The sequence below is a fragment of the Orussus abietinus genome, unplaced genomic scaffold, assembly GCF_000612105.2.
Source record: "Orussus abietinus isolate OABI.00-Male unplaced genomic scaffold, Oabi_2.0 scaffold9, whole genome shotgun sequence".
Classification (NCBI taxonomy): Eukaryota; Metazoa; Arthropoda; class Insecta; order Hymenoptera; family Orussidae; genus Orussus; species Orussus abietinus.
In genome coordinates this window covers 597,240-611,647 of record NW_019396004.1, presented here as the reverse complement: position 1 = coordinate 611,647, position 14,408 = coordinate 597,240, and the positions used below count along the sequence as shown (strand labels likewise).

Genomic DNA, 14,408 nt, shown 5'->3' with positions numbered 1-14,408 from the left:
GCTTTTCGTAATTCAATAATTCGAACGGGCGAGACGTAGGATTTCATATCCTCTGCGGTGATCGTAAAGGTCTTGGAGAACCTGAAGAGAGCGAAAAAAACATGCCGGCCGCCTCGTCGATTTACTGGGACTCCGTAGACTCGCAGCGATCCTCCGGAAGCTCCGCGGATGCTTCCGGAAGCGGTAGACATTACGTCGACCCTTGGGACCTGGAGAACTACGCGTACCTGAGGAGACACAGCGTCGCGACGCCCGTTCAATCGACGCCGGTCGCGCCTCGACATCGACATCGACCCTCGTTAAGCGCGAGAACAGAGTCCGAGTACAGGTGAGGACCTACGATACCGCTCATGTATTTTCAAACACTAGGTGGAGTTTCTAGATCCATTCCTAATGATTAAATTACTAGATTAATGTAAATTAGGAAAATTTGTCAGCACCGCTTGTACGATCTAGAGGCCCTGCTCCAAGATATCGGATCGTTTCTTATCTTGACCGTGAAAAATATACGAGCGGTGGGGTAGGTCACGAACCAGGGGTCGAAGAGGCGAGGAAGGGGTTAAGGCGAATCGTGCACTTCCAGCTTCCTGCAGTCGAAGGCCAGGGAGCCGGGGTACAACGCACCTGCGACTGTCGAGGAGATTCATCTGGGAGTCTCCAGACAGAGCGCGCATTATTGCTATCAGCCTATCTACGAGGACGACTCGCCGAATTACGCGACCTCGCCTCCTCTCTATGCGCCTCTCTTCGCCGGTAAGTGCACTCGACGTGAATGAACAACGCGGTGAATGAGATGCACGCCTTGACACCGGGGAAATCGGGTCCTCCCACGCTCGAAGACAGGTGTTCTCGGGCGCTCTTAATTAATTAGGACTTTCGGCGAGGCGTTCGCGACGAGGTCCGACCTCGAGGTGGACTCGCTGAGGAGCGGGACGTACGTCGCGGCCAAATTACGCAAAGCCGACGCACCACGTACCTAGTCGTGTGGCGGGAATAATAAATCTCGTGGGAGAGGTTCGCGAGGTAAAGATCCCGCGCAGTTGGGAGCGATCGTTCCTACCATTGTTGTCGATGGAGGGACGAATTTTCAGCCCGGGTCCCGGGGCCTTGAATGAAACCTAGAGCTGGTTGCGACGATTGATATCTTAGAATAATTCAAGCGATGCTCATTTCTTGCCCAGAAGAATTCTTTCATCGGGATTTCGAGCGCGGCCGAATCGAGGTCGGCGTTTCCTCGCCGTGGGCCATCGTCTCGATGGCTTCGATTTTATTCACGATTTGTGAGCGACGTTAAGTATGATCGATACGCAGATAATCCCGCGTGGAGATCGACGACCGGTGGCGGAGCCAGGTGCCCGATTTCCTCCCGTTAGAAAGCGCCGTCCACTCGACAGGTGTCGGCGGCTGTTGGCGACGTCGTCGATGGCTCAGGTTTCGAGACCTCCTCGAGGTCTCCGGTCTCCTCTTTCACCGAATCGAAATTGCCGCAGATTTCTCCGGGTCTTTCTCGGCCGACCTCTCGGAGGGGTGGATTTCCCGAAGTAGAAGTCCAGAGGGAAATTTTCCTCCACTTCCTAGCTTAACTTTTCCGGTCCAATTGCAACGGTCGACTTGGGTCTCTCTTAATTTTTATAAAGCGTTTCATTGCCTTCACTCGCGCTTTTCCTCGATTTTATGCTCGCCTACGAGCACAGAAATTCACTCTGCCCCAGGAGACGATTTAGGAATGGATTTTTCTAACGGAGATTTATGTCCACGTGTCTGGCCCGTCGTTAAACGGGGCTTACCGTCCGGGTATTTAAGGTACGTTCGCCTGGTCCATGAATTATGTATGCCGGGCTCGACTTCGGCGGGACGTAAAGTATTTCCTCTCGGTTTTTCTCGGTTTTATCCTCCAAAGCTGGATTCCGCGCCCCGGGCTCGCCAATTAGCTGCTCCTGCAGGGGACCACTGACGATGCTCGTTGCTCAAGAAAATCGCAAGAAACGGTAACGGCCTGAAAGTAAAGGAGACATTGCAAAACCGAGCCTTCCATCGCGCATTCGTTGTTGGCGAAAGACAAGTCTTTCGATACTAGCACCTATTTCTTTTTATATCTCTTTTAGATAGATTAGGTAGGAATATTTACACGTTGAAAGCGAGATGGCAGAAGTCTCCACTGACCAAAACGAACGAAAGTCCCTGCTCCGCGAATATTTATGCGATTCGCTCATTTTCTCTGGTCTACTTGCAGCGCGGATGCATGCACTCTCTTCGACTTAGAGATTTCAGCTGCGGATAAGTTGGCCATCGAAGTGTCGAAAGTGCTTCCACTTAGGCCCGATTTCTCGCCGATTTTCTTCGGCCGCGGTATCTCGCTCCCGGGGAAGAGACCTGAAATGACAAATTGAATCAGTAGCACGACAGACAAACGCGTCGCCGAGGTCATGGTCCGGGCTTTCTCCGGCCGAGAACATCTTTCGCGGTAATTTCTTTTTCACCAGGCCCTCGACTTCGCTTTCGATTTCCGTGTTAATCGACCCCGAAGACCCGTTTCGCCCCAACGAAAGTCACTTTCGGCTCGTTAATAAATTGCAACCTCCCTCTCGACCGGCATAAAGTCGGCGCGACGAGTTTAGAAAAATTACACGGGACATTTTAGGATCTTCCTCGAGTTTCTCCTCGATGGGAAATCGCATTTCCCTCGGAAGAAAGGCCCTGGGAATTTTCCCGGATCTTTCTCGAGGTGGACAAATCGAGCGCATTTAATTAGGCCCGACGACGAGCGCTTATTTCACGAAATCCTGGAATAAATCCCGGGAATCCCTTTCATGATTTTATAAACTGGAGATGGAAATTGTCATCGACAGGGTCCGATTACAAGGAATTGACAATCGCTGGGAAAATCGTGCATATCGACGAGGAACGCGTCGCGGTAACCGGAGCGTTTAACGGCGTTGCGTCACGACGACTCGTCGGTTGACATTCCGCAGTCGTTGGGCAATTCGATTCCGTAAAATCGATCGCCACTTTCCGAAAAAGACGACCGGATGCGATCGCGTTATTCCGCGTTACTCCTAGGGATCGATTTCACCGTTGCGCAACTCGCCTTTCCTCGGAGCTTCCCGAGCCGAGGAAGAGCCGCTCGACATTGTTACGGTGAAGCGCCGAAAAAAAAAAGAAGAAAAAAATAGAAAACGACTCTCTCGCGATTCTACCGGCTTTCCGTTTATGGGAAGTCTTTCGTGTACTTCCCGGGAGGTCGGTGTTAATTATTGCGAGACTCGTTATCGGAATTTCAGAATAATTCACGGTCACTGCTCGAATTTTTCTAACGCCTCTGATTCGTTGCGCCATTCGTTGCCCCAATCCAGCTGCAGTTGAGGAACGATTGGCGTGATCCTGCGAGCAGTTGTTTATATGTATCCTTCCACTGCCTCCAGATCTCGAGGCAGAAAACGAGAGCGGCGAAGATCAGCGGACGAAGGAGATGCTGCGCCTCAGGAGCAAGTTGACTAGGGTCAGGGATCGCCATGGGCCGTAAGTCTGGGATTTTCTGCGATAATTTCAGGAACTTTCATTAGTACATTAGTATATTAAATTTTATCTGTAGCAGGGAAGAATGCATTTACCACGGTTGTCCAGTCCTGGGCCCTTCGGAAGATCTCCAGCCTCCAAAGACCGTAAGAGATGAGGTATCCAGGTTCACCGATGTGGTACCTCCTTCTCATCTGGGACTGAACACCTATGGCCACCTTAAAATCGATTATACGAACAGCTGGAACTCGTTGCACAGGAAGATATACAAGTGACCGGAGGAAGAAATCTATAATCGTTTAAAAACTCACCACGGAGAGACCACTGCTTCGAAGGGAATTTTTTTTCATTAGGATTTTCTCTTAGCTCTCTCCAAAATGTTCTTTTTATACTCTTCTATTTATTTATAATGTCCTGGAGTGTCGAGTAATCGACGGGGCAACAGGAAATTACGTTTATGGATGGTTCGGTGCAGATTGAGTAACCGTAGGCCTCGGTGCACCCTGCTCGACCCCGTTATTCTTAAGGCTGGTAATCTTGGCGTAATTAGAAATGTAAATAGCTTAACGAATGGTCGGCTTTCATTGTCTCGGCGTAATTAAAAAAAAGGAGTGCCACCTAATGGGAAGTGTTTGAACAAAAACCCGATGTCTCGTTGCTCCATATATTATTAATAAAACGTTTTTATTACATCGCACCTGAATAGAATACGTACCCTTTGTTTAAACTAAAGAAAGACACCGCTATGAATGAACTCGTCTTTGCAGCCGACTTTTCTATTGAAAATGAAACGTAAAAAAGTAACAGACTTGAAGCTCACCGGTTTATGTCAACTTGTCTTAATAATCAACTTAATAATCAAATGTCACTTTCGCTGCACTTTGTAACTAGTTGGTGCTAAATGATCTGAACAATTCGGTGTTTAAATGTCAATAGCCTTGTCACAGTTCTCGTTAAACAATTTCCTCTTTCTTTTTGGCTCGATTTTCTTTTGATCGTCTTTTACATCTTCCATGTCCTCATCCTGAGACAATGAATCATTCTGAGGTTGCGTAGAAGCAGGATTATTTGTAATAGTTTCGATGTCCACTTCGAGAGGCACCACCCTTAAATTCTTAGCCAGCCCCTTGGTTTTGGAGACGGTATTGTTGATTTTTCTCTTGTTTTCAGGTGACCAGCTGTGCAAAATAAAATTAACACAATGTAGAGAAACCCATAAACCTACATTTTGCACTATGTCCTAATCTCATACTTAAATACAGCAGGATGCTGGAACCCTTTACCCTTAACGGGTTGCCTCTTCGGTATTTTTGGTTCCTTCTTTACTTGCAGTTCGAAAAGTTTTTCCTGTAACAAGTGATATAAGTCAGAAAGTATTTTAAATATTCTAACAACTGGAAAACGGGTGTAACATACTTGGCAGGTTCTAAGCTTTTTCTCAAATTCCTGAATTTTTTTTGAACATTCTATCTCTTTTGATTCCAATGCTTCACGGTGCTGTTCTTCTTTCATTGCCAAGCAGGCCTGCAGTACTTCGATCCTCTCCAGCAGGGAACGGTTATCATTGGCATCTAAGACAAGAATGGTCAAGCCAGGTAAGTAGGTGAAATAGATGAATCAGCCCTTCCATCTTCGTTGACTAACTCTTAGCGTTAGTTTCATCACTACGTCTCTGAAAGATCTCGTTCAACTCGTCGTACTGCTTCTGTTTTTCCTGAACAGACCGCTTCAACTGATCCCTCTCCTTCTGAAATTGTGCTTGATAGGTTGATAATTGTTTCTGGACAATAATAAGAGTTTCGAACGATTTATTCATCCTTTCCATCAGTTGCATATTCTTTGCTTTCAGTATTTGGGCGAGTTCACGCCAAACCTTCGCCTCGTTCTTGACGTAATTATATTCCTGCGTTAAAAGAAACACATTAAATTTAGTTAAATAGCACAGTATGATTGAATAGCTATTAAAACGTACCTCAAGGAATCTGGTGATCTGATTTAATGTATTTTCCATATTATCCTCGAATTCACTCATTGTAACCGTTTCTTCATACAATTTAATTAAAAGCCGTTCTTTATTAGAGTCCGCTTGTTACTTTTCCTTTAATTTTAAATTGTTCTTCATAAAGAAGACTTGTATTCCCGCCAGACTCGCGCATTTAGAATTTATAGTTACCGACCTATTACATCGAGAAGAAAATGCAGTTTCCAGGATTGCCGGCAGTAGAAGTCTCGTGGCGTCATGTATGAGAGACTCGCCCATACTGTAGCCAATTTGGCTTAAGGGTTCACGCTTCTGTTGTCAGATGGCGCCACCGACTCCGTTCATCACCTCTACCGACAGCATTGGCTACAAACTTCCACCGACTTTTCGAAGATAGCGCTAGTATGTTCTGGCGGGACCATTTGAAATTTTAGAAGTCGTCTCAGTACGAATCGACCGTTTACGCTACTAAGGTGTTTCTCGTCTCAACAAACACAAAAAATTGTAATCTTTCAAGGATCATGAACGTGCAGCAAAATGTGGATTGCTTCCGTATACCTCGAGGAAGAGGCTTGGGAAGAGGCCGAGGAAGATTCAAAGAAACATATCGCAGCGACTTTCCCGTTACAAGTCGTTCAGAAGTCCTGCCGAAATACAGTAAGTATTTTATTCGATTTTACTCACATTTACGTAACATTTAAGATAATTTATTAAGTAAAATAATTCGTTTTAGACTTTGACGCGGGATTTCGTATGCCGTTGGTCAATTTCGGAACGAATAGCGCCGGTTTCAAGACGCCACAGCCTGGACGAAGAGGCCGAGGCACTTCCTCGTCGTCGGCGATATTTTCCAGCGGAAGATCTGGGTAAGAAAACCAAGAAACATAAATATAAAATAGCAGAACAATTTTTTCAAAGCTTCCTAAATTTTTAGAACCCACATCACCTCGTCGAGCTCAAAAACCTCCTCTTTATCAGAGTCCTGCAACGTCATTGGTATTTTAATTCGATTAAAAAATTATCCACGACTCTAGAACGTTCTAATAAACAGAATTTTAATGACGAACAATTTTATCAGCTATTACAGCAGGTCGTGGACATGCCAGAGGCGAAGTAGGAATCGCTGCCATAGATGTACGAAGGCCTGACATGGTTTTATGTCAAATCAGCGATCGACAGACCTATGCTGACACCATATCCAAGATCTACTTTTTCCAACCAGTGGAGGTGGATTTTCCTCTTACATTTAATTTATTTCGCCACGCCAGAGTGGTTGAAACTGACGGAATCAATTTTTTTCTTGAAGATCCTGATGCCGGACACGATGTGCCCGCAGAGGAATTCCGGAAGTAAACTGTACGAGACTATTGTTAATAATTTCGTGTCGGTCAATATTACGCCCATTCCTCGAAAACACTTCAGCGATAAGTCTGGCCTGGATCGAGTAAAGACACTCTGTGCGAAAGACTACGCCAGCGTTCTTCTGGTTATCGACAACAAGTAGTCCTTATTTTATTTTCAGAGATTTTTTGCTAGAATGTGATATTTATAATCGAAGGTACGCAATAAGAGCAATTTAACGCAGGTACTACGCCCTGGCTGCTGCAGCAGCATTGTTAAAGTACGTGGAATTCATCCAGCGCATTCTGTACGTCCCGAAGGCCATGAAGATTCAGTTTCAAGGCCCCCAAAATGCAACCGTGATCGGTAAATAATTTTCATTGATAAATAGATAAGACGTGTGTATTCGGTAGTTTAATTTCGACGTCGATTTCCAGACATGGAGAGTGCACGAAGCCTGGAGCTGGTCACTTCCCTGGCTAATCTTCCCTTCTACAGTCTTCTGGGGATCTTGGATAAGTGTTCGACCCCTGCAGGAAGGAGACTTCTGAGAGCTTCGATTCTTCAGCCTCCTTGCATAAAAGAAGTGATCGAGGGACGTCAAGAATGCGTCGCAGAGCTCGTCTCGAAGGTCTCCCTGTTGTGTTCTCTTCGGGTAAGAGTTCCCCAACGGAAAAGAAGCTTTTTACATTTTCTGGGGTAGTGGTGGAATTTTATTTCTGGTCCGAGCAGTGAAAACGGTGCGTTTTTTAGGAGGCTTTGACCAGACTCGGAGGAGCTGATCGGATTTTGGATATATCGTCGCAAAACATGGAGACGGACAATGTGAAGAACGCCGAGAGGAACCTGAACACCGTCCTCTTGCTGAAAAGCACCCTGGAGGCTCTCACGGAGCTGCGGAGTTCCCTCGAAACCGGGGACGCTCGGTTTTTCCAGCAAGTCCGACAGGTGTGCTCTTCATTGCTGAAAAAAACTGAAGAAGTCAAAGTACATTCAACTGCATCGTCATTTTAGAACCTGCGAGATCCGAGGTTTCAGCTGATCCATGAAAGAATTCTAAAGGTGATCCATCCCGAAGCGAAGTCGCTGATGGGCTTCACTTCAGCCAGCATTCAACGTTGCTTCTCCATAAGAGCAGGAATCAGCGACCTCCTGGACGTCGCAAGGCAAACCTACTGCGAGCTCATCGACCAGATGAAAAGTCAGCAGTTTAGTAACGACCAGGAAGAGTCGATAAGACCGATCAATTATTTTCTTTTTTTTTTCCTCAGAAATGATCGACGATCTCGCCGAGAAATTCCGGCTACCTCTGGAGCTGTCCTGCAGCGCTTCGTTAGGCTACCACGTCAGGATGGACTCGCCACGAGGAAGCAACTTCAAGGCCTCCGATCTTCCTCCGATTTTCACCGAAGTGATTACTCAGAGGAACCTCTCGTTTTCTACCCTGGTAGATTTTTTAAAGCCTTCACGCATCCGGTGGGATTTTTTCAGGTGCAAAAGAAGAGGAACACCTTCTACATGACCACCGAGTTCTTACTGGCACTGGGCCGACATTGCATCGATGCCTGCGACGAGCTGCACGTGATGAGCAACGTGTAGGACTTTTTTTTATGGTCGACCATAAATCGAACGCTCGTAACATCTAATTCTCTTTTAGCCTGCTTTTTGAAACGATCTGTGACATCAGACCCCACGTAGGATGCCTCTTCCAACTGGCTGCCGACGTGGCAGAGTTGGATCTGATCCAGAGCCTGGCTCAGAGCAGTACATCCGCCTTTTACGTCAGACCCAGCTTTGGGCCCGAACTCCGATTAAAAGATTCCAAACACCCCATCATGACCGTCCTAGGATTCGACTCCACTGTGCCGAACGACGTGGTAAACCTTCGCACTGCTTAATCCCTAAAAATCTCACGTTCTAACGCAGATGTCCCCTACTTCGATCATTCGACATCAGGAAGCTTCCATACGACACAATTTCTGTCTGATAACCGGGCCCAACAAGAGCGGAAAGACGATCTACCTCAAGCAAATCGTGCTGCTGCACATCATGGCACAGGTACGTTCTCTTATCGACTCTCTTATCGGCTTGAAATCCAGAAATAAAAATAAGGGAGTGAAATTGATACGTTTCTCGACAGATCGGATGCTACGTACCGGCCTACGAAGCGCAATTTCGAATAGCGGATCGCATGCTGTGCGGTATGTGCTCGGCGGACAACACCCAATTCCATGGGTCCTCCTTCGCCGTTGAGGTGAAGAAATGGCGAGCAATAAATAATAAAAAAAAAACTGTTCAATTTATTAACGATCTACTGGTCTTCTAGATGAAAACAGCGGATTACATCCTGCAGTCCCTGACGCCGAGCACATTAATAGTCCTGGACGAGTTGGGCAGATCGACGGCCGTCGACGAAGGTACCAGTATCGCCTGGACGATCTGCGAACAACTGTTGAACAGTCCAGCCTTCACCTTCTGCGCGACGCATTTTTTGTACATGACCAAACTGGAAAAGCTGTACCCTAACGTCACGAAGTAAGCGCGAGTCCATCGTCGTCCTCTTCTAGGTCTCCGTAAACCCCCGAGGATTCATCTTGATGTTATCCGTTGCCAGTAATTATTTCGAGACCTTGTCCGAGACGAAGTCCTCGCAGGAGATGCACCTGACATACACCCACAAGCTGATGAAGGGGGTCGTCGCCCTGAAGAACTACGGGATGGCTGCTGCCTACTTCTGCGACCTGCCCAGCACCTTGTACGATACGGCGAAGGAGATACTTCCCAAAGTGGAGGAGATCAAGAAGGTATGTAAAATAGCCTTGAAATCTTTGAAATCCCCGAGATATTAAGAAATAATGGAATTCCCAGCAACATTCACCAGAAGAAGACTCTCCCAGGCGCCTGGAGGCGAAAGGAGACTGCTACGAGCGCCTGAAGAAGCTTCTTCACCTCCTCTCCTTGGACCCAATGCCCAAGGAGGTCCTTCTGAAGGTCTTCCAAGGCCTGCAGCTCGACAACGTGGAAGTTCCGGGGAAAAGCTCGACCCCGAAGTCCAGCTCGGACGAGAGGGAACGCGCAAAGGAACCGAGCGTCCAGAGTTTCGTGTCGGACACCTCTAAAAACGCCCCTTCGTCGAGTTCGTCGCAGATCGAGAAACAGGAGCTGGTGATCTCGAAGAGGAGACTCGTGGACAGCTCTACACCCTCGGATTTCGAGGACATCGTAGGGAAGCGGCCAGCCTTCGTCCTGTCTCCTCTTCCGGAACACTTTGACTCGAATTCGATTGTGATTCCGTCATCTCCGAATTTCATGGACCAACTGGACAGGAACCAGGCGATTTCGGAATTGTCGCAGCTCTCTGATGACAGTCGAACGATGTCCAACTTGTCGCTGAGAAGCGGCAGAACTCTGTCCCAGATGTCCTTCAAGACCGACCGGCCGACGTACTCGAGGAAGATGCAGAAGGGGTTCGACATAATGTCGAATTTCATGAAAGAGAAGCAGAGCGGGGCGTCCGTTTGCAGCACTCTGTCTCTGACGTCCAGCATCTTTGCTCCATCACGGAGCATCTCGAACCAAAGCCCGTTTCGGCAGGATCTCTCGAGGCCTGGAACTTCCACCCAGTGGGACGCTTTTCGGATCTCCAATCCAATGCCTTTGGAGCAGGTTACAGATGTAACCAGCTTCCCGGGTTCCATCTTCTCCCTGGACACGCAGGACTCGATGGACGCCAGGATCAGAGCTCGCTGCGCGGAAGCGGAGATCTTCAGGATGATCGAAGGCGACGACTTCGACGAACAAGAGTTCCTCGGCTCCATTCCTACCGATAGAAACCTAAATTAATTCGCTCGATTCGGCCCTTAATATTACATACACCCACCTAATATGCGTATCTAACGCTCTAGACCATTTAATTTATTTATCAACCGTTCGGCATTCGTTGTCTTCTTCGAGAATTAATTTAATATAATTACAGTGATTTAGAGAATGTTAGCCTTAATCAATTATAGGGATCTCTCGTTCCTCGTTTTCGATCATCTCGTAAATCAAGCAGATGGACAGGCAAATATTGTGCACCAGATAGATCAGGTCCAGGTAGATCATGAAGATGTTGACGCAGAAGAGTATTTTCGAGAACGTGCCGAGCGAGTGGAAAATCGCGTTCCTGGAGAGAGTTTTTTCTCGAACTCGTTTACCAGTGGAAATCACGAATTCCCATAAATCGCCGACGTAAAAGCGCCATAACTTCAGGGTCTCCTCGACGCTGGACCTGACTTTTGAGGCCATTTCTCTTCTGAAATTCCCGGAAGGCAAAACGTTAATCGACGATGCAAAATTATAAGTTTCTCGGGAAACGCTGCGGACTTTCAAACTGAGAGTTAAAAAAAAAAATCGTGACTCATTTTCCAGAGCGGTTTGTGAACGAACGCGGGATCGCGGATTCAAATATCCCGCCCTCAAAAGAACCTTTGGCAATAGTCTTCCGGGCGAGGGTGAAAGAGGAAAAGAAAATTGGAAGCTGCCGAAATTTTCCGTTCGCGAAGAAGCGTCGCTGCCAAGTTCCCCCTGGCGTCGCCAGCTGTCAAATGACAGTGTCAATTTGACCCTGACTGCGCGACGCACGGCACGACTTCCTGTTTGAAGTTGCACGTTTCAACAAAGGAACAGAGTGCGGTTATATTTTCGAAGTCACCTTTTTTACGCACCGTATAATGGCCGATACGACCGCACAGAAGGTAATACCCTGGGGGAAGTCGCTTCGAGATTAGGGCCGGTCAAAATGTGGCTTTGGAAAGACTCGCAAAACTGCGCGTAGCGTCGGGGAAAGTGAGGTTAGGTTAGTGCCTGCATCGACCGGTAGGGCCAGCTCGTCCGCGGGACGTTGTTTGTACTCCCGCGACGTTAAACCTGAGAAAAACGGACGAAAGGGGGACCATTCCTTGGGATTTCGAAAGTTCTCGTTGATTTTCAGCCCGGGACGGTTTGTTGAAGTGTACACGGACCGCAGCGAGCGGCGGGAAACGGTGCACGACGCGCTCGGTGATTCTAACCTCGAAATCCGGAACATCCAGAAGGCGGCTCCATTGTTAGGTCCTCATGCGTTGAGTGGAAGATTCGCTCATTTCTTCTGGCCCTGTTCTAAATTCTTGTCGAAACACGCGGATTCAATTAAGAAGAGAGAGGTTCTCGATTGCAGAGGAAGAGGCTTTTAGTAGACTCATTCGAGATGGCTCAGGTTCGTAATGCTGAGACAGTTATACGTGGCCCGGTGGGGTTTGCTTTTGGAATTCGCTGCTGGGGACGTAGAAAGGGTCTTTCGTAGAGCTATTTATTTTCTAAAGGCATAAGAAAAAAAATCTGTAATGTATCTTTGCAGGTTCAAGAATATAAGGACTCCCTTAAAGCTAAGGTAATTTCATTTTGTGTGACGAGATATCGTGTTCCCAACTTGTGCCTCCCTCAGCTTTGTCGAGAGTGTCTGATTGGACATTGCTTCTTTGTATTTCAGGCCGAACAATTAATAATAAAGGGATTCCCCGAGAAAATAGTGAAACTGAATGAGCTTCTAGAGACGCCTGGCTTCTGTAACCGACAGCTGTCAGATGTCCATCAAGACCTGAACGTGCCCATTCCACAGCCAATATTGCTGACAAATTCCGATGATGGACCAAAATCTAAGAAACTTAAATTAGAAAACAGCACGGATGAGAACTGCGGTACCAAAGTAATGGTACTGCCAAATGGACCCGTACCATGCAACAAGCCGCTATGTGATTTGATTCTTGTAGTGAAGCCACATATTAGAGAACTTTTGGAGGATTCTAATCTGGTTAGAATTATTTGCATATTATTAAGAACTACCCTAAATTCAGAGAGTAAGCTTTAAAATGTATGATATATTTTCAGTTGAAGATGTGGATCTCATTTATGATCCCTAAGATCGAGGATGGTAATAACTTTGGAGTGTCGATTCAAGAGGATACTCTTGCCGAAGTTCAGTCTGTCGAGAGTGAAGCTGCAGCCTTCTTTGATCAAATATCTAGGTACAAATCTCTTTGGTTTAGCAACATTCAATTTATACCGCACGTCAATTAATTTCTAATGCCAATAAAATTCTTGGTTTTAATTTTCAGGTATTTTATCTCCAGAGGGAAAATGATCAGCAAGGTAGCGAAGTATCCGCATATTCTAGACTACAGGCGAGCCGTCCAGGAGCTGGATGAAAAGGAATACGTCAGCCTATGGCTTGTTATCTGCGAGGTTCGCAATCGATACTGCTCTTTACACGATATTGTGATAAAGAACTTGGAAAAAATTAAGCGACCGCGATCATCCAACGCGGAATCCTTGTACTAAGCCGGGAAACTGGTGCCCTAATAACTGCAAACCGGAACAGAAAGACATCGATGAGTGCACACTTTTGCAGGGACACTTTCCATCCGAGTAAATCAATTGAGTTAATGTATTACGGTGTCGCGACTTATCACGAATAAAATCTCTTTGTGTCAAGAGAGTCCTTTCGGATGTAGGAAACTTATTTGGCTGTGACGAGTCACGACACTATTATCTACCTACTGAATTAATTTACTTGGAGGAAAGTTTCTTCAGATGCCTGCCAGGAAGCAACAGGAAGAGTGCCAAGCGCCAATATGGAAAATCGAAAAAAATAAACGTTTAGGTAATCGAACCATCCGACTCCTCATTCGTTAGTAGCTAAAATCAAGGTTAGGAATTGAGGCACTTGAAGTCATCAACAGAAAGTACTACTAAAGACATGGTACCTCCAGAGGAAGTTAATATGTATTGCAAGATGAACTAGAGGTTTTGTCATACTTTTTTGAAGGAAACTCGAGTGGAAGGGATTTGCTATTTCATGGAGTATAAAAAGGTATTTTACCCAAAGTATTTCTTCCTTGTTCTCTGAGATACTATTCTGCCCAAGGTTCTGCCTATGATTAGAGGTTATTTTACGTTTTGGGTGTACAGCACTCTGACAACTATGAAACAAGATAGCAAGAATTTTATTAGTACTTCTACATGACATTGGAAGTCCTCACTAATATAGGTGTACTGAACTCTGTTTATTTATATTTGTAAGCTCTCACTGGAGCCCACAGTTATTTATTACTTTTCTATTAGCTGTATCAAGGGACCTAAACAAGACCCGAAGGTAATTGGTAGGAGTCTAGTGTACTATAATTCATTTTAAATTCAGGTAAGATGGTGCACCTTTTAGATGCTTATAATTATTCATACAAATGGAAGTAACGATTCATTGCTGGTTATGTAAAATCGTAAGTGTAGATTAGCTGTGTTGCAGTATGTAATACATCTAATACGTCAAATCTAACCTCCAACACAAAGCAACGTGTCCGAGTTAAGTGTACCTTGCCATTGTAATAAGCCCTACAAGTGGTCATGATTAAACAAGTTATTTCATAAATTAACATTAAATAACTCCAATAGACAATAATTTTATTCCATGTAATTCAGTTCTCTGGATGCTACCACAGTTGCAACTGCATAAAGCTATTTACCGAACACGAGTATATTAAGGAACTTAAAGCCC

The 14,408-nt window shown here is 46.0% G+C and overlaps 3 protein-coding genes across 6 annotated transcripts; all 3 read left to right on the top strand.

Annotated features, from left to right (window-relative positions):
* The first annotated feature begins 8 nt into the window (after positions 1-8).
* Positions 9-3,815, top strand: LOC105700825. The gene is made up of 4 exons (XM_012427015.1): positions 9-328; positions 584-753; positions 3,423-3,519; positions 3,593-3,815. The coding sequence occupies exons 1-4, from the start codon at positions 102-104 to the stop codon at positions 3,789-3,791; spliced, it is 693 nt and encodes a 230-aa protein (XP_012282438.1). The 5' UTR covers positions 9-101; the 3' UTR covers positions 3,792-3,815.
* A 2,203-nt stretch (positions 3,816-6,018) lies between these two features.
* LOC105700752 (mutS protein homolog 4-like) lies at positions 6,019-10,681 on the top strand. The gene is made up of 17 exons (XM_023434330.1): positions 6,019-6,049; positions 6,231-6,363; positions 6,432-6,493; positions 6,576-6,724; positions 6,804-6,997; positions 7,083-7,204; positions 7,276-7,493; positions 7,592-7,786; positions 7,853-8,039; positions 8,110-8,249; positions 8,330-8,433; positions 8,496-8,715; positions 8,795-8,896; positions 8,979-9,092; positions 9,165-9,373; positions 9,453-9,642; positions 9,707-10,681. Exons 1-17 carry the CDS (start codon positions 6,019-6,021, stop codon positions 10,679-10,681), a joined length of 3,345 nt encoding a protein of 1,114 aa, XP_023290098.1.
* Positions 10,682-11,429: 748 nt separating this feature from the next.
* Positions 11,430-14,019, top strand: LOC105701023 (proteasome activator complex subunit 3). 4 transcript variants are annotated; one of them, XM_012427415.2, is made up of 6 exons: positions 11,440-11,574; positions 11,811-12,074; positions 12,216-12,248; positions 12,348-12,668; positions 12,746-12,882; positions 12,973-14,019. In XM_012427415.2, exons 2-6 carry the CDS (start codon positions 12,066-12,068, stop codon positions 13,193-13,195), a joined length of 723 nt encoding a protein of 240 aa, XP_012282838.1. In that variant the 5' UTR covers positions 11,440-11,574; positions 11,811-12,065; the 3' UTR covers positions 13,196-14,019. The 4 variants fall into 4 exon arrangements, with proteins under 4 accessions (XP_012282836.1, XP_012282840.1, XP_012282838.1 ...); XM_012427413.2 differs by lacking the exon at positions 11,811-12,074 and having other exon boundaries at positions 11,430-11,574; XM_012427414.2 differs by lacking the exon at positions 11,440-11,574 and having other exon boundaries at positions 11,622-12,074.
* The last annotated feature ends 389 nt before the right edge of the window (positions 14,020-14,408 follow it).